Genomic DNA, 25,245 nt, shown 5'->3' on the forward strand with positions numbered 1-25,245 from the left:
GCACTCACTGCATTTTTAAAAAATGAGCGAAGAAATGAATAAATGACCTTTGTGTTGGGGTCTTGCTCTGGGGAGAATGGTAACGTTGACCAAGTTTGCCGTCAGGGGCACTTCCCTGGCACAGAGGCTGCATCTGACCCACCCCTCCGTCCTAAGGTGCGACCTCTGACCGAATGACGGGGAGGGAGAGAGGGATGTGTCTCAGGAGTGGGGAGACAGGTGATGGCGGAGTTCCTGGCCTCTGAGGGGGTGTCATCTTCGGGCAGCAAAGTCTGATTTCCCCTGAGTTTCAGGAAAGGCTGGCCTTGGTCTAAACACATCCAAGACTGCAGAGTGCAGAGGGTGAGCTGTTCGGGGGAAGCCTCTGGCAGGCACGGAAGCTCCCCTGAGGGCTGGGCCGGGGCGAGGGAGCTGGGAGCTGGGCCTGGCGCTGAGCGCCACAGGGATTCAGGGCAGAGGGGTGAGCAGGGTCGAGAGAGGTCCTTCCGGGGACGGTGCAGCCAGGGTCCCTCCGGAGCCTCGAGTTTGGCCTGTGAGGAGGAGGATGGAGCAGCCAGAGTCAGTGGCTGTCTTTTCCCGCTTGGGGACAGAGAGGCTCCCCTCCTGATGGGAGGAGGACCTGCCCACACTCCCGTCAGCTGGGGGCCTGGACTCACCTGGCATGGCGTTGAGTTCTCATCAGAAGTGGGGTCTGTGGACACACTGGAGAGGACTCAACGGGGTCATGCACATCCCCAGGGCCTGCCACAGGGACAGCATTAGGGCCTGAGGCCTTGCACCCCCCATTCCCAGCCCTGAGGATGTTAGGGAACCTCCTCCTGGAAGGGGGGACTCTCATTCCAACTGCCACCTGGTGGGAGCTCTGGATGTGACCTCGAGCACTCCTTGGGCCACTCCCTGAGCCACAGGCCTTCTGGGTTTAGAGCTGGAGGAGGTGGGATGCTTGCCCCAAGGCTCTCACTTGCTACCCTCCCGTCAAGCGCACACTGCTCAGTGAATGCCCCCCGTCCCAGAATGCACATCAAACCACACTCTCCCTTCCCATACTCCTCTTTTTCATTCTTTTGTGGCGTTCTCTTGACTTCTCGGAGACTGCCTTTTCTATAGTAAAACATGCGAGGACGTGTCCCAGTTGGGGGCCTGCGCTCCTGAGGCTGCCCTGCACCCGGGGGAATGGGGCCCTTGAGGATCGTGGACCAGAGAGGGTGGGGGTCCTGGGAGCTGAGGAAAGTCCCGGGATCAGCTGGGAAGGGTGGGTGTACCTGGCAGGCGGTGCGGGCATCCCAGCCCCCGGCCACTAGGGTCTGCAGCTGGGGTGCATGCTGCTCCACGAACTGCTGACACTGAGGAAGGAGACGGACACAGGGTGGGGTGGACCCAGGGCAGGGCTCTCCTGCCTGGCTGTCCAGGCCTCCCCACTTAGATGGATCACTCCAGGGCTTCCCCGGACCTCGTGTAGGTCCAGCCCTCGGTCCCCACTGAGCAGCTATGGCTGTAAGACTGAACAAGCCGCCGTGGGCTGAAATGGGGGTTTCTACCAGGAAAGCCAGGGACATTGGAGGTGGAGGCACAGGGGCAGAATCTCATCGCCCTTTTCCCCCTCCCCCTAAATTTCAGTTCTGGAAGAATCCCAAAGCTCATCTGGTCTTGGAGACCTGACGTGATGGGCCGTAGGGAGTACCATGTGGAAAGCAGACTCCTGGGACGGGAGTCAGCGGGCTTGTCGCCCACTCTGAGTACCGGGACTCCAGGACTTCAGGCCCAGCCCTCTCCTGCAGGGGGGTTGGTCCCCACTGAGTCACACCGGAAGGAGGGTTGGTGCTGGGACAGGACTGGGACCCTGGAGAGACGGCCAGGCCCTCTCGGGCTCCAGCCAGCCCTGGCATTACTCATCTCCTGGTCCATGAGGGAGGCCTGCTGGTCCTCCAGAGCCCACGCCCTTTGTCCAGAGACAACTCCTGACCTCAGCGGGTTTTGCCCTAAGTTACAGCGCCACCACTGTTTGACCCACGTCCTGTCTGCCTGTCTGAGCTCCTTAAGAGCGGGGGAAGTATCTCAGTGTATCTCTGGCTGGGAAGCCTTTCCTGGGCTCAACCCTCCACCACCGGCAGCCCCTGATGTGCCTGCCCCTCACCTTTTGCCTATCCAGCCAGGAGCCCAGGCAGGCCTGGCGCATTGCCTGTGGCATGGCCTGCTCACTGCTCTTCCCTGCCTGGGTGGTCACAGACATGCAGAGCTGGCACTCAGTGTCTTGCGGTAGCCATTCTCCTGGCAGGGACCCCAGAGCGGTGAGGGCTAGAGAGAAAAAACAGTCAAGGATGCCCTGCGGAGTATTCAGTTCCTGTCCTCACTGGCGCAGTGCAGGGGCACCTGGGAGGGAGAGGGTCGTGCAGCGCCAGGGTGGGGAGGGCTGAGAGTGGGCGATGGGCAGGGGCTGGGACTGCAGGCTCACCTGGGCCAGCGCCGTCCTCGCTGGAGCACTGGAGGATGAGGCCGCAGACCAGATGGGGCAGCACGCGGTCCAACAGTGTGTTTAGCAGGATGACAACATAGTGCTTGGACAGGCACTGGCAGATGCCGCCCACCACCAAGGGTACCAAGTGGCACACGTGGGCCACAGTACTGGCCAGAGTACCCTGGGGCGGGGGCCGAGAGAAGGCAGGGTCGGACCTTCTCTTGAAAGACCTAGTCAGTGCCCAGCACTAGCTGGGTACTTTGTAGACCTTACCTTGTTCCCTTGGAGAATTATTATGCTGTTTACAGATAAGGACCCTGAGCATCACAGAGTCCAGGGGACTTGCCCAGAATCACTGAGCTGGTGCAAGAATCAGGCCATGGACCCACCTTTGACTTCAAAGAGTCTGGAATTGCTGAAATTCCAGAGTTGCCCAGAGAGGTGGGCATGGCCAAGGCCACATGGCAGCCTGGGGCAGTGGGAGAACCAGACCTGAGTCTTCTCCCTCCTGACCCGGCTGTGCTGTGCTTCCCCGCTCCTCTCTGTGCTCCAGAGCCTGCGGTTTCAGGAGTCCCTGGGGGAAGCCAGGAGTTTCCCCACCTCACCCTTGATTCCAAACACAACCTGCCAGCTGAGGGGCAAGGAGAGAGGCGGCAGGCACGCTCATCCCTCCGCTCCCTTATTCATTCAGCCGAGAACTTACATGCATGAAATAAGCTACAAGGACATATTGCACATCTCAGGGAATATAGCCAATATTTTACAATAACTATAAATGGCATATAACCTTTTAAAGTTTTGTGAATCACTGTATTGTACACCTGTAACATATAATACTATACATCAACTATACTTCAATTAAAAAAAAAAGAACCTATATGCGGCAGGCTGGCCTGGGCCCTGCTCGTGCTTGCAAGCCTCTGCTGTCCCCCAGCACCAGAAAGGCCGAGGAAGGAGTAGGCCAGAGGGACGTGTACTTCTCTGGGATGTGACACATTCCAAATGGCACATCTCACCAAATGTACCCATTTGCTTGCATCAGATCCCACACTCGGCCTCCCCTCCTGCTATGACGAGGTATCCCTGCTCTGTCAAAAGCTGGCCCATCTCCTTGTGCATTGGGTCCACCCTGCCCCCACCTGCACACGTGCTTCACCTCTGCATCCCCCTCTCTGTCCTGCCTCATTGCTATTCCCTCCTGCCCATTGGTCTCTTAGCATGTGAACACGCTAAAATAGCTTCTCCCATTAAAAAGCCTCACTCCAGGACTTCCCTGGTGGCCCAGTGACTAAGTCTCTGTGCTCCCAATGCAGGGGGCCTGGGTTCCATCTCTGGTCAGGGAACTAGATCCCACATGCTGCAGCTAAGAGTCCGCATGCCACAACTAAATTTCCTGCATACCGCAACGAAGATCCTGCATGCGGCAACGAAGATCCCGCGAGCCGCAACTAAGACCCAGAGCAGCCAAATAACTAACTAACTAAGTAACTAAGTAACTAACTAAATATTTTTTAAAAAGAGCCTCACCCATCTCCCCTCCCCTTCCCAGAAAAACTTCATGAAAGAGTTGTCAATACTTAATGCTACACTTTGGTCCCCATAACTCCTCCAAAACAGTTCTCAAGGTCACCAGCATCCCCCTGGACATGTGTTGTCGATCTCTCAGCAGCTCTGGGGCCCAATGACTTCTTCCTCCTTGCTGAAATGTTTTCTTCTCTCAGCCTCTGTGACCCTCATGCCGTGGTGTCCCCACCTCCCTGGCCATCCCTCCTCAGGTTCTTTCTCTGGTGTTTCCCTTTCCTTGGACCGGGCCTCCTTCTCCTCGACCTGGTCCACACCACGTCCCTGGATGATCCCAGCCGTTCCCTTGGATTTAAATCTTGTCTGTAGCCTCGACTCTCAGACTGATGTCTCTGGACCTGGCTGGGGGATCCGGCTGCCTACTTGTCACCTCCTCTTGCATATTGCACAGGAGTCTTGAACTCAGCATGGCCAGGAGAGAGCTCATGATTTTTCTGCCCAGACCTGTTACTTCTCAAATCTACTCACCTCAGCTGGGGGCCTTCCAGAGAACCCACTGCTCAAGCCAAAGTCCATAGCGTCATTGCCGATTCCTCTCTCGTCCCCACTCCCCAGGTCCCGTCCATTGCCGAGTCCTGCAGAGCCCCCGTCCCAGACACGTCCCCAGTCCCCCTCCTAGCTCCACCCCCCCATTTCTGCAATCAGCTCCTGCGTCTCATTTTTCACTCCCATCCACCCAATTCATTTTTCAAACAGCAGGAGCTCGATCTTGCTGAAGTGTAAATGCAGTCATGGCCTCCCCCTGCCTGAAACCCGTCCACAGCTGTGAACTGCGTTCAGAAGGCGGCCCAGCGTTCCTTCACTCGGCTCCGGTGTTTCTCCCGGGCCCGCCGACCACTGTCCCCGAGCCCACCTGAGGCAGCCACACAGCTGACCAAGCTCGTTCTGCTCGAGGCCCTTTGCCTGTCGGTCCTTGTCATCCTCCAGGCCTCAGCTTAGCCATCACCTCCTCAGAGATGCCCCCTGACGACCATCCTAAATCTCCTCCCCCATCACTGTTCCTCCCCTCATCTGTTTTAACTCTCTGCTCTGAACTAACCATTACCTGAAAAAAATCTCTCCCACCGCAATGCAAACTCAGGAGGGTGGGGACGCCCTCAGTGACCAGGCGGCCGTGCAGGCCCTCCTCTGGAAGGGCCGACAGGGCAGGGCCTCTCCTCACTTGGGCCCCATTTCAGGGCAGGGCCGTTGGGTGATGGTCACTACAGGTCTGGAAGACCCCAAGTTTGGGGCAGGCAGGGATGGAGTGTCCACCTGCGGAAATTCTCCTTTTGTAAAATGAAAGAACCTTTTCTACAAAGACGACTGAGATTCTTTTCTGTACTTTGACACCTGGCATACTACCTGGCACACGGTCGGGGCTTCACAGTGGTTTTATTTCTGTTTGTTTTTTTCTCCCCCGTGGCTTGAGGGAGGTTAGTTTCCCGGACCAGGGATTGAACCGGCGTCACGGCAGTGAAAGTGCCAAGTCCTAACCACTGGACCGCCAAGAAATCCCCCGCAGTCGTTGAACAGGCTCTAGGCCTGGCACCTACCAGGCCCAGCCTGAGTGCCAGGGTCCCTTGGGTGGGGTCAATGCAGCCAGCTGGCCCCTGGTGGGTGTATGAGGAGGTGTGGGGGGAAGCGGAGGGGTGGGTGGCCTCGTGGCCCCAGATGTCTCACCTTGGGAATCATAGCTTGGATCCGCTTCATCATAGTCCTGCAGATCCAGCAGGTGGGAAGGGGGAGCCGCTGCTCGGAGAGACCCTGGGGGAGAGAAGCACGCTGGAGGCAAGCTGGACAGAAGGCTCCTCAGGGCCCTGCCTCGCCCGACTCTCCTCCCCTTCCGGGTCCCCGCCTCCTGGTCCTGCAGGAGGCCCTGCCTGGAGCTGCTGGTCCCCTTCCCAACGCTGCCCCTCCCAGGCCAAGTGATGCAGGGCCTCAGCCATGACCCTCGCTCCCTGGATCTCCATCTCACCTGTGTCTGCGGCCCGGGCCTCACCCGGAGGGCCCCAGGCAGCACAGAGAGGACCAGCTTGTCCTGCAGGGGGCCTGACGGCTCTGGCTCCTGCCCTGGCTCTGGATGCCTGCATTTGCACAGGCCCAATTGCTCGCAGGCAGCCTTCGGGTTCTAGGGCACAACGCAGGGTGAGAAGGTGATTGGGGCGGGGGAGGGGACCACACTCCCCCTCCGTCTGGCTCAAGGACTCAGGCACCAGGTAACTGCCTTTAGGCCTGGAATGGGGGAAGCAGGCTGGTTTGGGGCTGTGGTTTAGGACTCTGTCGGGGTGGGAGAGGAGACCAAAGGCAGAGAGGGGGTCAAGTGGGGACTTTGGGGCACGTGTCTGGGAATGTGTGTGAACGAGGGTGAGTGTGGATGTTTGTGAGAATGAGTGAGTGTAAGTACGTGAGAGTGTGTTTGTCGTGTGAGCGTGGAGACGGTGTAGGTGTCGCGTGAGACTGTGCGCAGTGAGTGTGTGACCGAGTGTTTGTCTGTGCGAAGGGTGTGAGGGTGTGTGCCGGCACCTGAGAGCATGCAGGCCCACCGTGTACAGCTGAGTGGGAGGCGCTGTCACCTGGGTACAGGCCGAGGGGCACTGAGTTTCCTGCACCCCGTGTGGGCAGGGGGTGGGCTGCCACGTGCGGGGGTAACTCAGGGACAGGGTGGGCATGAAAGCTGTGCAAGAGGCAGGGTGGAGGCGAGGCGGGAGGGCCTCACCATCTGGCTCTGGAAGTGGTGGATGACCAGTGGCAAGTAGGTGTCCAGCATGTCGTGGCACTGGGACCCCAGCAGCTTCAGCGGGAAGACGTCGCACTCGTGCTCCAGCAATTCCCGTATCATGCCCTGGGAGGCAGGCGGGAGAGGGAACCGTCAGCCTGGCCTCTCTGAGGTCTGCCCCGCCTGAGCCCCTGGACACGGGGCCATCACCCACCTGACTGGCCACCGTCACCCAGGGCCCTGGAGTTGGGAGGGTGCTATTGAGCCGCATACTTGGGCACAGCTGTGGCTGCTCCCCTCAGGAAAGGCCGTCTCTGGCTGTGCTACTGAGCTCACTTTCAGAGCCCTCTCCCAGCCAGGAGGTGCCTAGAGTCCCCCAGGGAAACCCAGGCATCACCCCCGAGCTGGAGATGGCTCCTTTAAGGGGCTAACCTCTTCCCTATCTCTTAACCCCCAAGCTTCAGTCCAGGGTCTGGGCCTCATTACCTGGGAAATGACCTCCATGACCATCTTGGTGAGAATGTGGGTGATGTTCTCACATTCCTGGCACAGGTCATGCTGAGGAAGAGGGCCCCAATTTGGGGCATGTGAGTGGAGGCCATGCTCCCAGCTCAGGTGGCTGAGGCTGACGGGGTGCTCCAAGACACAGGCGACTGCCCATGATCCCATCCCATCCCATCCCATCCCAACCTATCCCATCCCATCCCATCCCATCCTATCCCATCCCATCTCATCCCATCCCATCCCATCCCATCCCATCCCAACCCATCCCATCCCATCCCAACCCATCCCATCCCATCCCATCCCAACCCATCCCATCAATTCCATCCCTTCCCCCCATCCCATCCCAAACCATCCCATCCCACCCCATCCCATCCCAACCCATCCCAACCCATCCCATCAATTCCATCCCTTCCCCCCATCCCATCCCAACCCATCCCATCCCATTCCATCCCAACCCATCCCATCAATTCCATCCCTTCCCCCGATCCCATCCCAACCCATCCCATCCCATCCCATCCCCTACAGGGCCTCCAATCCCTCAGGCCCATCCAGAGCCTCCCCAGGACCCTCTATCCCAAGACCTTTGGTCTCGGTGCATCCTTGGGTGGTACTCACAGCTTCCACATGTCCCCAGACTTCCTGCAGGCAGTGTCCTAGGGCTCTGCACTGCAATGCTTGCTCCAGGCTTTGGCACCAGAACTCAGGGCCCTGGGCGCAGGCCAGGGATGAGGGGGTCCCGACAGCTGCTGTTTGGGGCCAGAGCAACCTTGGGATCCAAGCCACACCTGGCACCCTGGCCTCACCCAACCTCCAAACCCAATTTTACTGGGACGCATGACCGTTAAACATGCTGGAGCCGGACGGCTCTGGGTTCTACCTGCTATAGTACCTGCCCGCTGTGCGACCTTGGACAAGCCCTGGAGTTTCTCTGAGTCAAAACCCCCTCATCGGGCTTCCCTGGTGGCGCAGTGGTTGAGAGTCCGCCTGCCGATGCAGGGGACGTGGGTTCGTGCCCCGGTCCGGGAAGATCCCACATGCTGTGGAGCGGCTGGGCCCGTAAGCCATGGCCGCTGAGCCTGTGCGTCCGGAGCCTGTGCTCCGCAATAGGAGAGGCCACAGCACTGAGAGGCCCGGGTACCGCAAAGAAAAAAAAAAAACAAAAAACCCTCATCTTTAAAACGAGGCCAAGGTACAGACTGAGGATAACGCGCGGGACAGGGCCAGGGCTCAGTAAGTGGTGGAGGAGGTCGTGATGCCCCCTCCACATCTGCCCCGGGGTGACGAGGGGGGTGGGAGAGGCTGCGGAGACTCACCGGTGCCCGGCCCACAGAGCGCAGGCAGCAGGAACAGCCACGGCAGCAGGTGCGACTTGGCCATGTCTTCTCCACAGCCTGGACACCCTGCCTGGGGTGGGGCCCTTATAGCTGGGGGCTGGGGCGTGGGATCAGAGCCCCGTGGGAGCAGCCGTGGCCTCAGTGTTTGCCTTTGCCCTGCGGGGCCCCCCAGGTGCTTGGCTTTGATCCCCGCCTCTTCCCAGCAGTGACACTCCTGCCAGCTGCACGCCGCCACCCAACCCCCGGTTCCTGCCTAATGCCCGTCCTGCTCCCCTGGGAACCCCTGCACAGCCACGTCCTACCCCCCATGGGCCTGGACTCACTCTAACCAGGGGGCTCTTGAGCCTTCACATCTGGTCCCATCTCTCTGGGTTATGGAAGGGAAACTGAGGCAGGACCGGGGCAGCCAGGGTGATTCCCCCCAACTCCCGTCTCTACCCCGGGCCTCTCAACCCTCCTCTGTTCTTGAGCAATTGCTCTTAAGAGCTTCCTGCCTGCCTCTTGACCCAGGGCAAGCACCGGAGGGGCAGACTGGGGACCCTCCAAGGCCACCCACCCCGCCCCCATCCCCTTGTCCTTTCCTCCAGAAAACTCCTCTGGTTCTATGAGAACATGGCTGGCATTAGTCAGAAGAGCATTTACATGAACCAAAGAAAAAAAGCCGAAGTGTCCCAAGAGTCTGAGCCAAGGGGCACAGCTTGTTCAGGAGGAAGAAACCTCTGCAGCTGCCAGGTCGGGCCCCGCCCCCCCCAAGGCAGCGCACACCCAAGGACAAGCTCACCGCCCCTGAGGGGCAGACGTGAGGGGCGAGAGCAGGGAGTCGGGCGCTGGCTCGTGGCCACCAGCGTGGCTGAGTCCTGGGGCGCCCTCTCCAGCGGAAGCTCACGGGCCCGGGCAGGGTGGGAATCGGCACCGATGGACTCAGGGTGGCCCAGTGACTCCCTCAAGGTCACAAAAGGACTCGGGCACTTTCTGTTGGCCTCAAGCCCTGGCCGGTATGACCAAGAGTGCGGTGTGTAAACGTGGGACAAAGATGGGGACCCCATGGCTTGTATTCCGCCCAAGAAGGTGGGACAGGACGCGCTCGTAGTTTCGGGAGTGTTGAACAAAGGAGCCGCGCGGGGCACACTCAGCGCGGCCCCGAGTTGCAGGGGGCGGGGTCTGCGGATGGCTGCCTCTGGGGGCGTCGGTCAGGGTGTCTAACCGCTGTCACGGGGGCTTCGCATGGCCCCTGCTTCCTTCTCACAGCACAGAGCAGGCTGGTTCAGGAGGTGAGGCTCTGGTCCTCGCAGTCACTCAGGAAGCCAGGCCCCTCCCTCTGCCTGTTCTGTCCCCCAGGGCTCGGGGTCCTCCCCTGGATCCTCTGCATCTGGCCAGCAGGGCACGGAGAGAAAGAGGGGGAGATAGGGAGGGCAGGGTTGGGGGTCAGGCCTGGGAGTGACCTTCATTTCTGCCTCCAGTTCATGGGCCAGGATTCCATCACACTGTCCCACTTAACCGCGGGAGGGCTGGGGGACGTCATGTGCCCGTGTGCCCAGGGGAAAGCGACATGGAGTTGGACACATGGCGTTGTCTCAGATCCACCACACTGAACACAAAACTGTGTGTTCTGTGGGGTTTTCTGGATAGTGGGTCCATGGCTCCTATCAAATCCTCAAAGAGGGGTCAGTGTCTCCACACCCTTGAGAGCTGCCATCCACGGGGAAAAAGTAAAGAAAACACAAAAAGCCAGCCGTTGACCAAGCTGCCCTGGCCTGGGGCAGGGGTGAGGACGTCTGCCTCATGGTCCTTGGTTCCTCTTGTTCTGACGCCAGTGGCACCACATTCTCTGATTAAAATGTGGCTCCTTAGTGAGGTGGGAGAAAGATGGACAGGCAGTTTGGGGTGAGTAGATTCAAACTATTACATATACGGTGGGTAAACAACAAGGTCCTACTGTATAGAATAGGGAGCTATATTCAATCTCCTGGGATAAACGATAAGGGAAAAAATATAAAAAAGAATGTATACATGCGTATAACTGAGTCACTTTACTGTACAGCAGAAATTTACAAAACATAGTAAATCAACTATACCTCAATAAAAAATAAATTTAAAAAAAGGAAAAGAAAGACAATAAAATTTGGCTCTTCTCACGGGGCGTGGCTACAGAGAGAGCCTGCACAGATCTGCTGTACAGCCAGCTGTCCTCCTGACCCATCTATTTCCCACTGTAAATGAATAAAGAATCATCCTGAAGAAACAAAAAAAAGAAACACTCTGTTAGCCACCCCAAGATCTGAGAGTTTATTAACTTGAGTTTGTCCATAAGAGGCTCCCCTCCTGGCGTGTGGACAATGTGACATTTCTGAGGGCCAGTTGCTTGTGACCAAGCTGCACACTTCATGCTTCCTGCCTAGTACTATGCCCACAGCCCACCACAGTCTACACTGCACACGCCTACTCTTGACTGTCCCCAGCCACCCTGTGTAGAAAGTGGGATAAATGTCCATCATAGTAAATAACCTAGGCACGTGTCCCTGAGGTACTGCAGGACCAGAATGCTCTGCATACAACTGGAAATGGTTAGGGACAGGGAAACAAAGAAACTGACCCTGTTGACCATTTCCTCCATCCTATGATGCAGGGAGCTTGACCCTGCTATGTTCCCATCACAAATCTGGGGAATGTTGCAATAGAGAGTAGGCAATCACTGGGCTTTTCCTGTGAGTTGCATAAACACTTGAAATTCCAACCCCCTTCCCTTTTCATCCAGGTGACCTACTTTGTCAAGTGAACTCAGGTTTACTATGTTCTGATCAGAAGTTGCCAGTTGGTGGATGGTTAGGGCTAGCAAATTTTATAAACTTCTTTCCTTTTTTGGTCAAGAATCTCAGGAAGTTCATTACCCAGCAGTAGAAGGGTCACATTTGGCCTTTGGATCCCAAATGTGGTAGGGAAATGGGGAATTCTTTCTTCCTTAGCATGAGCTGGTGTATCACCAGGTTCACTGATGGCAAGCAACAGAAACTGACTCAGGCTAAAGTAAGAAAAGGGAAGTGATTAGATGTCCACGGATGCCTCAGGGTGGAAGGGAAGACCTGGAACAGAGCTTGGACAGGAGCCAGGCAGCTCAGAGGGTCTTGGAGGCAGGGATGGCACTTCAGTCTGGCCCAGGTGCAGTCACTGGGATGAATGAACTTCCACCGTTCCTCTGTCTTTGTGTCTCTTGTTTCAAAGCCAGATTCCTAGGAAAGCAAGTTCAACTGGCCAAGCTTAGATCCGATGCTTGCCTTTGGCTGTTCTAAGATGGTAAGAGGGAAGTCTGGCACCAGGAGACTTGGGTGACTCTTTTGGCTTATGAAGTGGAGGGTGGATTCCTGGATGGATTACTGTCCACCAAGACTGGACACAGGAGCTGTCAGATCATTCTCCAGAGGAAATTAGAGTGATTACTAGGAAGAAGGAAGAGATGCTGTGTGGCCAAACAGTGTCAAACATCCAACCCAGCTTGTAATGATGGGAAGTCCTGTCTCTGAGGTATTTCAGAATATGAGGACATTTCTCTGATGGGAATCAGGAACTGTGGATTCCTGGTTCTAGGGGCTTGCCTGACCCAAAGTAAGATGTGCTTTCCCGGGCTTCCCTGGTGGCGCAGTGGTTGAGAGTCCGCCTGCCGATGCAGGGGGCATGGGTTCGTGCCCCGGTCCGGGAAGATCCCACATGCCGCGGAGCGGCTGGGCCCGTGAGCCATGGCCGCTGAGCCTGCGTGTCCGGAGCCTGTGCTCCGCAACGGGAGAGGCCACAACAGTGAGAGGCCCGTGTACCAAAAAAAAAAAAAAACAAAAACAAAAGATGTGCTTTCCCATACACTCAGGCTGAGAACCTTGGCGTTTACTCAACAGACTTCCAGAGTATTGCCTGTGGGCAGAGAGCAGGGGCCCAGACGGGCGTGGGTTTCTTTCAGATGAAGTTGATCTTGGCTGCCGCTTTGCCTCTTTGGTTTCCTTATCTGACATGGGACCAAAAATACTTGCAATGTTCTGTTAAGATAACTCATGTGTGTGCCTAGCATGGTGTAAGCTGTGCTGAGAGGTTGGGGGAGTTACCTGGAAGGTGCTGGGGAGCCGGTGAAACATTTTAGGCAGAGGATGAGGTGATCAGAATTGCAGTTGTCCATAGTTAATGAGATAATTCTCCTCTGCAGGCTGTACCCCCAGGGACAAGTTGGAGTCATCAACTTGCCTTGCTGCAGACTCAGCCCCTGTTCCAGCAGCTGGGCAGCGGCCCCATCCCTGGAACCTGGAGCCTGGAGGTGGGCTCCTATCCCGAGGCACAGGACTCATCCCACACGCCTGCCTTGTGTTTCTGTTTTAGATGCTACAATCCCTCCTTAGCGTCCTGCTGAGGACCAGAGGATCACGGTGTCCTCAGAAGCGTTGTTGAATGCCCTTCCCCTACTGCCCAGGCCATTCCCACCCAAGGAGAGTGGGAGTGGGGAGGATGCTCTGGGGAGCACCTATAGGTGCTCTTAAAAATCACAGGATGCAGGCTGCATGCTCACGGGCAGAGACCTAGGGTGGGGAGGGGCCTGGGTCCCAGGCCAGTGGGACCCCAGCGCCTCTGTGCAGCCCCAGGTGAGGGGACCAGGTAGGAGTGAGGGCTGGTCCAGGGATTCAAGGTTCAGTCAGCTACTTTGAAGGTGGACCTGAAGCAGCCCAATGTAGTATTGAGGGGCTGTAACCCAAATTTTTGAGGATGAAGACACTTTACCATCAAGACATTTTATGGAGACAAACATGGTACAATTTGAACCTTAAGTTATATTGATTGAGAGAGTTAATGATGATCATTAATATATATTAATATAAAATATTAATATAATAATAGATACATATAATGCTATTATTAATAATATGAATAATTAAGAAAGTTACTATGTTCAATGACCCCTTTAAATACATTTATAATTTGTTCACAACAGCATGTGCATATCTTTGAAAAATGTTTTACGTGTGGGTTGACTTTACCGGTCTATTTCTGGCTGTCCGCCTTTTGGAAGGAATGTCTTTCCAAGGTGCTGGGTGCCCTCAGTGGCCTTTCGACCTCCATCCCCACCGGCCTAGTCTGATTGGACCAAGGAGATGTCCATAGGGGTGGAGCCTAGCCTATGGCCTGGTGCACAGAGATGCGCTGGGCCAGTCAGAGGCCTCGATCTAGAATTAGAATTAACACATGGGGAGGGAGGAGGCTGCTGAAAGCTACAGTCTTGGGCAGCTCTAATGGTTGCAAGCAGGGGGGCCAGAAAGCATAACGAAGCAGCTCATGATTTCTCTTCATCTTATTTTCATTTCATACCACCATAATATTTGTGGTAATAAAAATAAAAGCTAAGTTTTGTTGAGCATTTTCTTTATGCCCAGCTCAGTTCTAAGTACTTTATAGTATAACCTCACGCAGTCCTCATGAAAACTCCAAAGCCATATGGAATTTCCAGATGGGGAAATTAAAGTTCAGAAAGGGTAAATACCTTGGTCAAGGCCTACGCCTAGGAGGTGGCAGATCTGGGATTAGAGCCCAGGCCACCTCTTGCCCTCTCCTGCCACTCCAGGGAGCAGGACTGGTAGCCCTAAGGTGGTGAAGGGAGACAGCGACTCTGTGTAGCCACTTTGATTTCCTGAGGCAATGTCTTTTTTTAAAAAAAATTTTATTTATTTTTGGCTGCATTGGGTCTTTGTTGCTGTGTGTGCGGGCTTTCTCTAGTTGCAGTGAGCGGGGGCTACTCTTCGTTGTGGTGTGTGGGCTTCTCATTGCGGTGGTTTCTCTCGTTGCGGAGCATGGGCTCTAGAGCATGTGGGCTTCAGTAGTTGTGTCGCGTGGGCTCAGTAGTTGTGGTCCACAGGCTTTGTTACTCCAAGGCATGTAGGATCTTCCCAGACCAGGGCTCGAACCCATGTCCCCTGCATTGGCAGGAGGATTCTTAACCACTGCACCACCAGGGAAGTCCCCTGAGTCAATGTCTTGATCTGTGGTTGGATTGCCTCAGGATTCCCCCGTGGGGCCCCATCCTCTTCCTTCAACTCTTCTTTAACCATGTCGACTGGGTCTCTGTTTCTTGCCTCAGAGGGAGACTCTAACCTGTAACCCGAGGCAGTGAGGGTGCACACGAGGATTCACGGCCCTTTGTAAGTCTCTGGGGACCCTAGAGTATGAAAGGGCAGGGGCCTGAGAACCTGCTCCAGCTCCTTGCTGGGACCTTCAATAAGTCTGGTCCAGCTTGCTCTCCACCCCCAGTCTCACCCAGGGATGATGTTCCGAGACTGGAGGACCTGAGCTGTGCCCACCTAGGGAGCAGATGCCCTGTGGCCTGGGCAGGGTTTGGGCGGACTTGCTTGAATTCCTTTCCCAGACTTGCTTAGATGTGGGCTTTTTTTCCTTTTCTTTTTTAAAGTTGTGGTTCGTATGAGTATATATATATATATATATATATATATATATATATATATATATATATATATATTTTGTTGTTGTTGTTGTTGTTTTTGCGGTACGCGGGCCTCTCACTGTTGTGGTCTCTCCCGTTGCGGAGCACAGGCTCCAGACGCACAGGCTCAGCGGCCGTGGCTCACGGACCCAGCCGCTCCGCAGCATGTGGGATCTTCCCAGACCGGGGCACAAACCCGTGTCCCCTGCATCGGCAGGCGGACTCTCAACCACTGTGCCACCAGGGAAGCCCTCGTATGAGTATATGAATCCGGAAGTTGCGTCCTGTCTCCAGCAGGCTTGGGTGATCTGCTATGATGACACTATTATCTAGACGCATTGGGAACCCACTCAAAGGCGAAGGCACAAGTGCTGCCACCTGCTGGACAAAAATTAACAGTTTCATCACAACTCTATGAAAAAATTTTGCGCAAGCCTCAAAGCTCCCAACCTCTTTCTTATTTTCCGCATATTAACTCTAACTATTCTGGGTCAACTTTTCATAAAAACAATTAGATTCCAATAGAAAAATTTCCTCTATTTCCTAATAAATAGCTAATAAAAATGTGTGCTGTTTATCCAGGATTTCCTATGTGCTGAGCACTTTACATGCATTATCTCTGTTATTCTCACCACAATCCTATGAGCTAGATATTGCTATTATCCCTGTTTTATATATAAGGAAGGTGAGATTTGGAAACACTAAATGACTGCTTGCTTCCAGAGTCCACCCAACTAAACACTGGGCTGTCTTGCCTCACTTGTAACAGTAACAGTGTAGCACTAGCATTTCATTATTTTACTAAAATCACACAAACTTAAAAAAAAGATGGGCTTCCCTGGTGGCGCAGTGGTTGAGAGTCCGCCTGCTGATGCAGGGGACGCAAGTTCGTGCCCCGGTCCGGGAAGATTCCACATGCCGCGGAGCAGCTGGGCCCGTGAGCCGTGGCCGCTGAGCCTGGGCGTCCGGAGCCTGTGCTCCACAACGGGAGAGTCCACAACAGTGAGAGGCCCGCGTACCGCACGCAAAAAAAAAAAAGGCATCACAAATCCTGAAAATATTTCAAGTGTATTCCATGATTAAGAAAATAAGTAAATAGATAGTGAGAACCAGGTCTTTTACTGTTGAAAGAGGAGTAACAAAAATGGAAAGGGGGAGGGTTAGAATGTACCCTGTGGTGTTGGATTGGAATCAGGGGAATTGGTGTGAACTCATGCTTTTACACACATAGATGGTTAGATATAGAAATAGAAATAGATGTAGGTGCATATGTATGTGTGTGTTGCATACAGACGTATATTCCCTAGGTTTGTCCTCTGGAAGGGACTAACAATAATGATACCCCAGTAGCTATGCATATACTGGCCTCTAGATCTTAGTTTCCAAGTACCATCCACTAATGAGAAAAAAAAAAATTCAGGGCTCCTTGAAGAAATGGCTGATTCTAGGGCTGGAGCAGGGAAAATAAAAATGACCTTGGAAGATTTTGCTGTGCTAGAAAAAGTGCTCAGAAATGATGAGGCTATGACTAAAGGACATAGGGGCCACGCTGAAGGGACTCCCAATGGCCAAATCGGAGACGATTTTAGTAACGAAATAATGATAGTAATATATTATAACTCCTAGAATAAAGCAAATATCCATGACTCCACATCGATGCAAATAATTGCATAAATAAATAAATGAAGAAGAAGAGAAAGCTCTTCCTTACAAAAGAATTCCAATGAATAAACGCAGAAGGAATGATGGAGATAGGACATCACCATTTGGCCGACAACACAGTAAGTGTTGCAGACAGGAATCGTTGACGAACAGACCCACAGACATAGAAAACAGACTTATGATGACTGAAGGGGAAGCGGGGGAGGGATCATTTAGGAGGATGGGATTGACATGTGCGCACGACTATATATAAAACAGAGAACCAACAAGGACCTACTGCATAGCATAGGAAACTATAGTCAATATTTTGTAAGAACCTATAAGGGAAAAGAAGCTGAAAAAGATTATATATATATATATATATATATATACATATATATTTTCACTGTGCTGTACACCTGAAACTAACACAACATTGTAAATCAACTATACTTCAATAAAAAATTAAAAACTAAAAATAACAAAGAATCATCGATGAATGTTAAAATTAGTGGGGGAAATTATGATGAGAAACCAGACTTACATGCATAGTCTCAAGATATGTCCCCACAAAATACTTATAAATTACAAAGGGAAAGAGAGGAAATTTCCAGTGGATAAATCTGATAGGCACCACCATATCCAAGGGGTGAAAGTTCCTATTAGCAGGAATGAGACGTATCAGCTTCACGTGGCTCCTGGTGTGATGTGCTGAGAAGGACACAACATCTCCTCTGTGGTGTTTGTGCCCAAAATGCGGAACCTCAGTCTAATCATGGGAAAGCACCTGGCACGCCCAGAGTGAGGAACATTCTACAAAACAACTGGCCACTGCTCTTCCAAAGTGTTATGCTCAGGAAGGACAAAGCTTGAGGGAACTGTTCCCGACTGGAGGAGATGGAGGGGACATGACCACTCACTGCTGTGTGTGAGGCTGTATTGGATCCTGGGCAGAATCCCAGTGGGGCGATTGACAAAGTTGGAATAACGTCTGGAGATAAGTTAGTAGTGTCGTATCAGTGTTCATATCCTGGTCTTGATAATTATGCTGAGGTTATAGAAGATGTTACCATTTGGGAAAGCTAGGTGAAGCGGACTCAGAAAATTTTTTCTACTGTTTTTGCAATGTTTCTTACGTCTAAAATTATTTCAGAATGAAAAATAAAAAAATTAAAAACAAGTTTGTAATGAAATATACGTAGGTAAAAAATGCTTTTAGAAAGGCATTACACAAACTGTTATAGATAGAATGGATAAACAGCAAGGTCCTACTCTACAGCACAGGGAACTATATTCACTGTCCTGTGATAAACCGTAATGGAAAAGAATATTAAAAAATGTATATATGTGTATAACTGAATCACTTTTCTGACAAGCAGAAATTAACACAACATTGTAAATCAACTATACTGCAGTTTGAAAAAAAAGGGTATTGCAAAATGTGTCAGGTTTCTGATTATCCAAAATTTGAAACCTCCCCCAGGCCAGAGCCCAAACTCTTTGGTCTTCGGTCTTTTCACCTGTCAGAGAAAAACCTCTACGTTTATCACAACACAGAAGTAGAAAGAAGGGAAGTATTGGGGCACATATTGAGCAAGACACACGTAAATGTTCCTTAGAGGTTTTAGCTGAATTGTAGAACACACATCAGACTGACCAAATCCTCTATTCCAGTTTTGGAATGTTCTGACTACAGCTTCTGGTTTATGTTCCTATGTTTCACAGACATCCCCAGAGCTGCACGCAGCAGGATCTTAGTACCCCAAGCAGGGATCGAACCCGTGCCGTCTGCGGTGGAATCGTGGAGTCTTACCCATAGGACCGCCAGAGAGATCTCCCAGGACTTACATTTCTTGCTTTCACAATACTGGCCCTTGGGTGACACACGTAAGGGGGCTGAAGCAAAGAGATCATATCTGCTGAGGCTTAAAATAATAATAATGATGATGATAGCTAAGCGATCACATGCCAGGCAGTGATCCAAATGCTTTAATGCTTAAACCTACCCGGGGAGGAAGGGTCTATTACTATACACACTTTAGGGAGAGGGTGACAGACTTGACCAGGGTCCTTTTCTCTTTCATGCACAGCTAGTCGCTGGTGGATCCAGGATCTGAACCCAGGCAGAGCGCCTCCAGAGCCCACATGCTGATGCGTTAAAAGGGGGTGCAGGGATGAATGCAAGGTAACTGGGCGTTAACCCCCAACCCCTTTTCGCTTTGATAGAACTCCTTCTCACTGAGTCTCAGAACAGAACGGGATCAGTGATGGTAAAGCACCGGCAGGGCCTCTGGGAGGTCGTCCTGGACCTGCTCTCATCTGCCAGGGCTGTGGATGTGCCTGCAAAGGGCTGGTGCGTGGACTTCCCCATGACACCAACTCTTGTATTATTAGCCGTTTACCCGGCCACTTAGCACTTTCTCCTGTTAAGTACCACAGTCAGGATGCTTGGACGTTCTGATTCATGGGGGTTCCTGATACGCCCCCTTCTTTTTTTTTTTTTTTTTTTTTTTTTTTTTTGTGGTATGCGGGCCTCTCACTGTTGTGGCCTCTCCCGTTGCGGAGCACAGGCTCCGGATGCGCAGGCTCAGCAGCCATGGCTCACGGGCCCAGCCGCTCCGCGGCATATGGGATCCTCCCAGACCGGGGCACGAACCCGTATCCCCTGCATCGGCAGGCGGACTCTCAACCACTGCGCCACCAGGGAGGCCCGCGCCCCCTTCTTGTCAAAGTCCTTTCTGATACTTGGGGTGCCTGAGACTTCCTGCTGCTGAGTGAAGCCCCAGTGCTGACCCCTGAGGTGGGACAAGCACCCCTTCTGGGCAAGTGCAGGATGGAAACCTAAATAGGAACAAACTTGAACAGCCACAAACTCCCCCCAGTTTTTCTCTCCCCACGTCATGTCCTCTGAGAAGTAACATACATAGAAAGCAAGGGTCTGGACCAGGAATCCTGACCTTGCTGTGTGACCTTGAGTAGAGTCCTGCCCTCTCTGGGCTTTGGTTAACTTAGCTGTAAATGAGGGGGTGGGATCTGGTGATTTCTAGGGTCTCTTCCAGCTCCTGCATTGTGTGGCGCCAGGAGCTCGTGACAGAGCAGAAGGAAGCCAGGCCCGTTCCGGACGGACTCGAAGGTGTTTGCTCTGCGCTCTAGCAGAAGAGCTTGGCCGAGGTGTGCGTTAGGGAGGGACTGTCACTGCTCTGGCCGCACACAAGTAGGGCTGAGGTGACTCAGAAGGGAACACGCCATGTGTTAAAATAAGAGTTGGCATTTCTGAGAAGGGAAGTCCAGGAGCCAGCCAGGATGGGATTAGCTGTTGATAAGGGCCCAGCATTGTTCTCCGTCTCCCCTGAGGCCCACACCACATCCCAGAAGAGGAGAAGCCAGGTCCCTGGGCCCTAACAGGGTTGGGACAAAGCCGAGGCGTTGCTGAGGATGAGGTCCAGGGGGGCCATCTGGGGCTGCGGCCAGGACGAGGCAGGGTGGTGCAGTGGTCAGGGCTGCCCGGGCCTGAGTGCTGAGTGCCCTTCCCTGTTGCTGGACTTGGATTCTCACTCCAGGGCCAGAGAGGGTTTGAGAGGGATGATGGACGTGGGCGCTGAAAGCCTAATAATGGGCGACCTGAGCAGTCCTCAGCCCACCCGCAAAGGTTCAGGCCAGAGTCAGGGAATGCTGCGTGGGGAGTGGGCAGCCGTTGGATTCAAGACTCTTCAGTCTCGAGAAACAAAGCCTGACAGGAATGCGCGGAAACCACTGTTTACTCTTTTCAAGTGTTCCACCGAAATGTGCTCTAAAATGTCTCCGGGGGAGGAGGATGAGGCGGGGCGAGGCCCGCGCTCCAGGAAGCGGAGATGTGGGCCAGGACCCCGGGCTGTGCAGAAGCCACAGCTAGGAGGCCGCCTCTCCTCTAACTCCCGGGGAGCAGACCCACGGGGAACGGGGTGCAGGCCCTCTTCGGAGTTGAAAGCGAGCCAGAAAATAACGGGCTCAGGGGATCTTGTTGGAGCAGGAAAGGCCCAGATTTATGTTCCAAGAAGGGACCTGTGGGGGGCGGTGGACGTCGGTGACTCTCCCAGGGGTTGTGGGGTGGCAAGCGACAGACATCTGTGAAGCTGGCTCAGCTAAAGAGGAGGTTAGGGCAAGGATCCCGCAGGACCTGAGGGTAGCGGGAGGATGAGAACAGGCACCGGGAACCTTGTGGAACAGAGTGGGCGCTAAGTCACTGTCTCAGCCCCCCGCACCCGGGCTGCCTGGTCACCTGTCTTGGTTATTCATCCGCAGACTTGGTCTCCCAGTTGGACCATTGTTGCTCGTGGCCTCAAATGGTCTTTCCCTACATGGCAACCACAGGTCTTGAGATTTGTAACCTTCCAGATACATCTGACCAGAGGCCCTAGGGCTGAGCCCTAGATTTGAGAGCGAGCGAGAGAGAGAGAGAGAGAGAGAGAGAGTGATCAGCCCAGTCTGGCCAGGATTCATCACCGTCTAATGGGCTTGCCAGGTGAGGCAGCTCCACAAGGATAGCGTGGGAGCCTCCACTTGGGCTTAGGTGTGTGTGTGGGAAATTCTTGCATCCCTGAAATGACAGAAACAAGGGGGGAGTGGGACCAGGAGGCCGGGGGCCAAGCAAACCTCCTGACGCTGGGGATCCAGGTGAGGAGAAGCCCAGGAGAGAGCTGGGAGGGCAGGGGAATCCAGGACACGCTTCCACATCCGTGACCCGGACAATGTATTCACAGATGGTGAAGAGTGGTGTGAACTTTTTAAAAAATATATTTTGTTTAATTGAAGGAGAGTTGATTTACGGTGCTATGCCCATCTCTGCTGTACAGCACAGTGACTCAGTTATACGCATAGAGACATTCTTTTTTTAAAAAAATATTTTTAAATATATTTTTTAAATATTCTTTTCCATTATGGTTTATCCCAGGATAGTAAGAGTGGTTTGAACTTTTTGTGTTAGAACCTCCTAGGAAGAGAATCTATAACCTGATTGCCACTGATACAGCAAAAGGGTCTGATTTATCGAGGTCATTTTTGCTCAAGGTAACCTCAGAGAGAGAAGTAGAGAAGTTTAGAAGACACAATTTTTTTTACAGCCAGGGGAGAAATTTCCTGCCCAGAAAGGGGAAAGGTCAAGAAATGTATATGTGTGTGCAAATCTGGGTCCCACCCCAGACCAAGGCAATCAGAATCTCTGGGAGGCAGGTTGCTGAGTCCCCTCTGTGTTTCCCATGTGCACCCAGGGGTGTCATTCAGTGGTCCCGGACAGACAACAGGTCACGCTCCTTTCCTCCATGATAGGCACCCAGGTATTTGGAGATGGCTGATAGAAGTCAGCTCGCTCCATTTCCTAGGCCTTGGGCTCTACCAGCTGATATCTAAGAGCCTCACGGTGCAGAGGGGTGCTTTTGATACCCCTGTTTCTGTCAGCGAAGCCCCTGCCCCTGCCCTGCTTCTTAACAAGGCAGCTCTGATTCCTTCTCCACTAGGTGTTCAGGCAGTCAGCAGGCATTCACCACGCTCAGGAGGCTGTAAAACATCCTGTCCATGAGAAGCTTCCAGAACTATTAAAAGATAGAGACAGTGCTTAAAGACCCCAACACTTGTAGGGGGGCTGACTGTCTTAGTTTTCTGGAACTTTCTCAGTTTTCACACTGAAAGTCCTGTATCCCAGGAAACCCCTCAGGCCTGGGCAAGCTGGCCCAGTGACTTACTGAGGTGGAGCACACGTGGGAAAGATACTAATTCAGGGTCAGAAAAGCCCAGCGCCGGGCTCTGCCGTCTTGGAGAATGTTGACTTTTCTCACACGTGCACATACACAAGCAAAAAAAAAAAAAAAAAAAAAAAGGCAGGCATTGTTTAAACTTATAGCAGTTTATATTCTAGGAAAAGGTGGTGTAAGTCAAAAAGATAAAAATTGGATCAATTTTCCCACAGAAGCAGTACCACGATGAGAAACCCTGAGCAGGGAAAACTTCTATAAGAAGTTCTATCCTGGCCCTGAACAAAACTTTAATTTTCTAAACTTTTGTAAGTAGTTCTCTGAGGTAACATGGAGCAAAATGTTCTCTTAGAAACATCAGACCCCGAGAGTAATTAACTGGACATTGAATACCTGTGCTCTGGGCAGTGTAAGATCTCTCAAAGTACATGTACACCAAAGGGAAGAGACAAATCAGTAATTTGTTACATGCAATGTTATTTGATTTGTCGAAAAGATACCTATGTAGGGGTTCCCACTGAGAGTTAGAGGGGTGCTCCTTAATCATGGCGGCACGCTGGAACCACTGGGGAGCCGTGAAACCTACTGATGCCTGGGTACCACCCAGAAATGCTGATGAACTCGGACTGGGTGCCGATGAGTGGAGGCTCCACCTGGGGCCAAGAGCTTGCAGCAAGAGAGGGGCGGGGAGGGGAGGAAGAGGTTGCCTGAGGTCTGGGTTCAAGGCCTAGGGTCTTGAGCGCTGGAGCACTGAGACACGGACTAACCGGAGACAAAACCTTAGTGGTCATTGAAGTCAGTCTTCTCATTTTGGGGAACTAGATCTAGAGAGATGAAGGGACGTGTCCAAGTCCTTTAGCATTTAGATGTAAAATTAGAACATAGGTATTTTAACGCCTTATGCTTGTATTCTTTTCACACTTTGGTGGTTTTAAGATATGCCCACAAATTCCTTGAAATTCTGCTCTTTAAAAAGTGAAGCTTAGACATATATACGCTACCAAATGTAAAATAGATAGCTAGTGGGAAGAAGCTGCATAGCACAGGGAGATCAGCTTGGTGCTTTGTGACCACCTAGAGGGGTACGATAGGGAGGGTGGGAGGGAGGGAGACGCAAGAGGGAAGAGATATGGGAACATATGTATATGTATAGCTGATTCACTTTGTTATAAAGCAGAAACTAGCACACCATTGTGAAGCAATTATACTCCAATAAAGATGTTTAAAAAAAAAGTGAAGCTTAATTCCCTTCCCTTTGAGTGTGGGCTGACTTAGTAACTCATTTCTAATGAACAGAATATGGAGGAACTGATGGTTGGTGACTTTTGAGACTAGATCGTGAAAGCTCTATCTCTTGGATCACTCGCTCTGGGGAAATTTAGCTGACATGCCCATGAAGACACTCAAGCAGCCTCATGAAAAGGCCATGTGTTGAAGATCTGAAGCCTCCTGCCAACAGCTTTGTGCAGGTGCCATCTTGGAAGCAGACCCTCTGGCTCCAGGCAAGCTCTCAGGTGACTGGGGTCCTGACTGACATTTTATCTGCCACCTCCTGGGAATCCATGAGGCAGAACCATCCAACTAAGCCACTCCTAACTCCTGACCCACAGAAACAGTGAGATAATAAAAGTTTTAAGCAGCTAAGTTTTGGGGTAATTTGTTACACAGCAATTATAGCAAATACACACACCAACCTAAAATATAATCTTTCAGAGTCAGTAATATCCAATTTTGAGGACGAACTCTAGTGCAGTAGGAGAAAATGAATGAAAGGAATAGGAAGTATAGCAACATTTTCCTTCTAAGGGAGGATGAGGCTGGGGCGGTGGGAAATCACTCTGTATACTCATCCTTTCTATTGACAGAGGCTGGAGAAAGGAAAGGTGGAAGCTTCAAGGTGTCTGGCAGCTCTTCAGTCTGTTGAAGCTTACAACCTAGAGTTGGTGACTTCTGTTTTAACAGGGCTCACGAAGCAGGCCTGAAACTGCATAGGGGTGGAAAAAAGAGATGGAGCAACTTATAAGAATCATGGTGTCTGACGTTTCATCATACCATTGGTGCTGATGTGAGGTAAACTCTAAGCGTCCTGTGAGGTCTGCTGCACACACAGAGGCCCCGGGAGCTTGAGGAAGGACTCTGAGCTCTCTGCGTGGGTCAGTGCTGAGCAGGGGTGGGAAGGGAGTCAGGAGAGGGCCCGCGTGAAGCTGATCGTTGAGCCAGAGAGCAGAGAGATCTTGAAGGCCATGGCATCGGTCAAGCCATCAGGAAAACAGAAGCCGTTCTGCGTCTTGGGGACCTCAGCTTGCAGCCCTGGAGTGTGAGGGGAGACAGTGGCCCTGGAGTGTGAGGGGAGACAGTGGCAGGAAGTGGGAGCTCCTGAAGTTCTGTGATGCACTTGCATCTGACCAAGCCTCCGAGAAAAATGGCTTCTGCTTCACTCTTGCATTCTAAGTCCAGGGCAAGATTCTCTCATCGACAAGGTCTAACCTGGGAGCACATGAGGAAGGGGACTGTGGGAACCAGCTTCCAGCCCAGGTGGTGAGGTGACACATTGGGGTCAACATTGGACTTCCCAATGGACAAGCCCTTGGGGAGCTGCCACTGAGGGCTGGGTCACCGGGGGGATGTTCCCTCTTACATAGTATAAAGAAAGCAAACAATCCTATTTGCTATTTACTTGCCAAATGTTATCTTCATGAAATATCCAGAGAGAGGTCTTCATGTCGATCAGAAACTGTTGCTCAGGAAATAAGTGGATGGTCACTGTAGTTGGTGACACAGGGCTCCCCGGTGACAGCCTGTAGACAACTGGCCTCTGCCCACAATTCTTCCTCGGTCATGCC

General features: G+C 52.6%; 1 protein-coding gene across 1 annotated transcript; it reads right to left on the bottom strand.

Moving 5' to 3' along the window:
* Positions 1 to 678: 678 nt before the first annotated feature.
* SFTPB (surfactant protein B) lies at positions 679 to 8,615 on the bottom strand (the record flags this gene model as incomplete). Its single annotated transcript, XM_079720375.1, has 10 exons — positions 679 to 741; positions 1,263 to 1,343; positions 2,135 to 2,295; positions 2,453 to 2,636; positions 5,699 to 5,782; positions 5,994 to 6,146; positions 6,735 to 6,860; positions 7,221 to 7,292; positions 7,854 to 7,984; positions 8,552 to 8,615. 10 exons carry the CDS (start codon positions 8,613 to 8,615, stop codon positions 679 to 681), a joined length of 1,119 nt encoding a protein of 372 aa, XP_079576501.1.
* Between the last annotated feature and the right edge of the window lie 16,630 nt (positions 8,616 to 25,245).

Source organism: Hyperoodon ampullatus, assembly GCF_949752795.1.
Source record: "Hyperoodon ampullatus genome assembly, chromosome: 15".
In the NCBI taxonomy this organism is placed as follows: Eukaryota; Metazoa; Chordata; class Mammalia; order Artiodactyla; family Ziphiidae; genus Hyperoodon; species Hyperoodon ampullatus.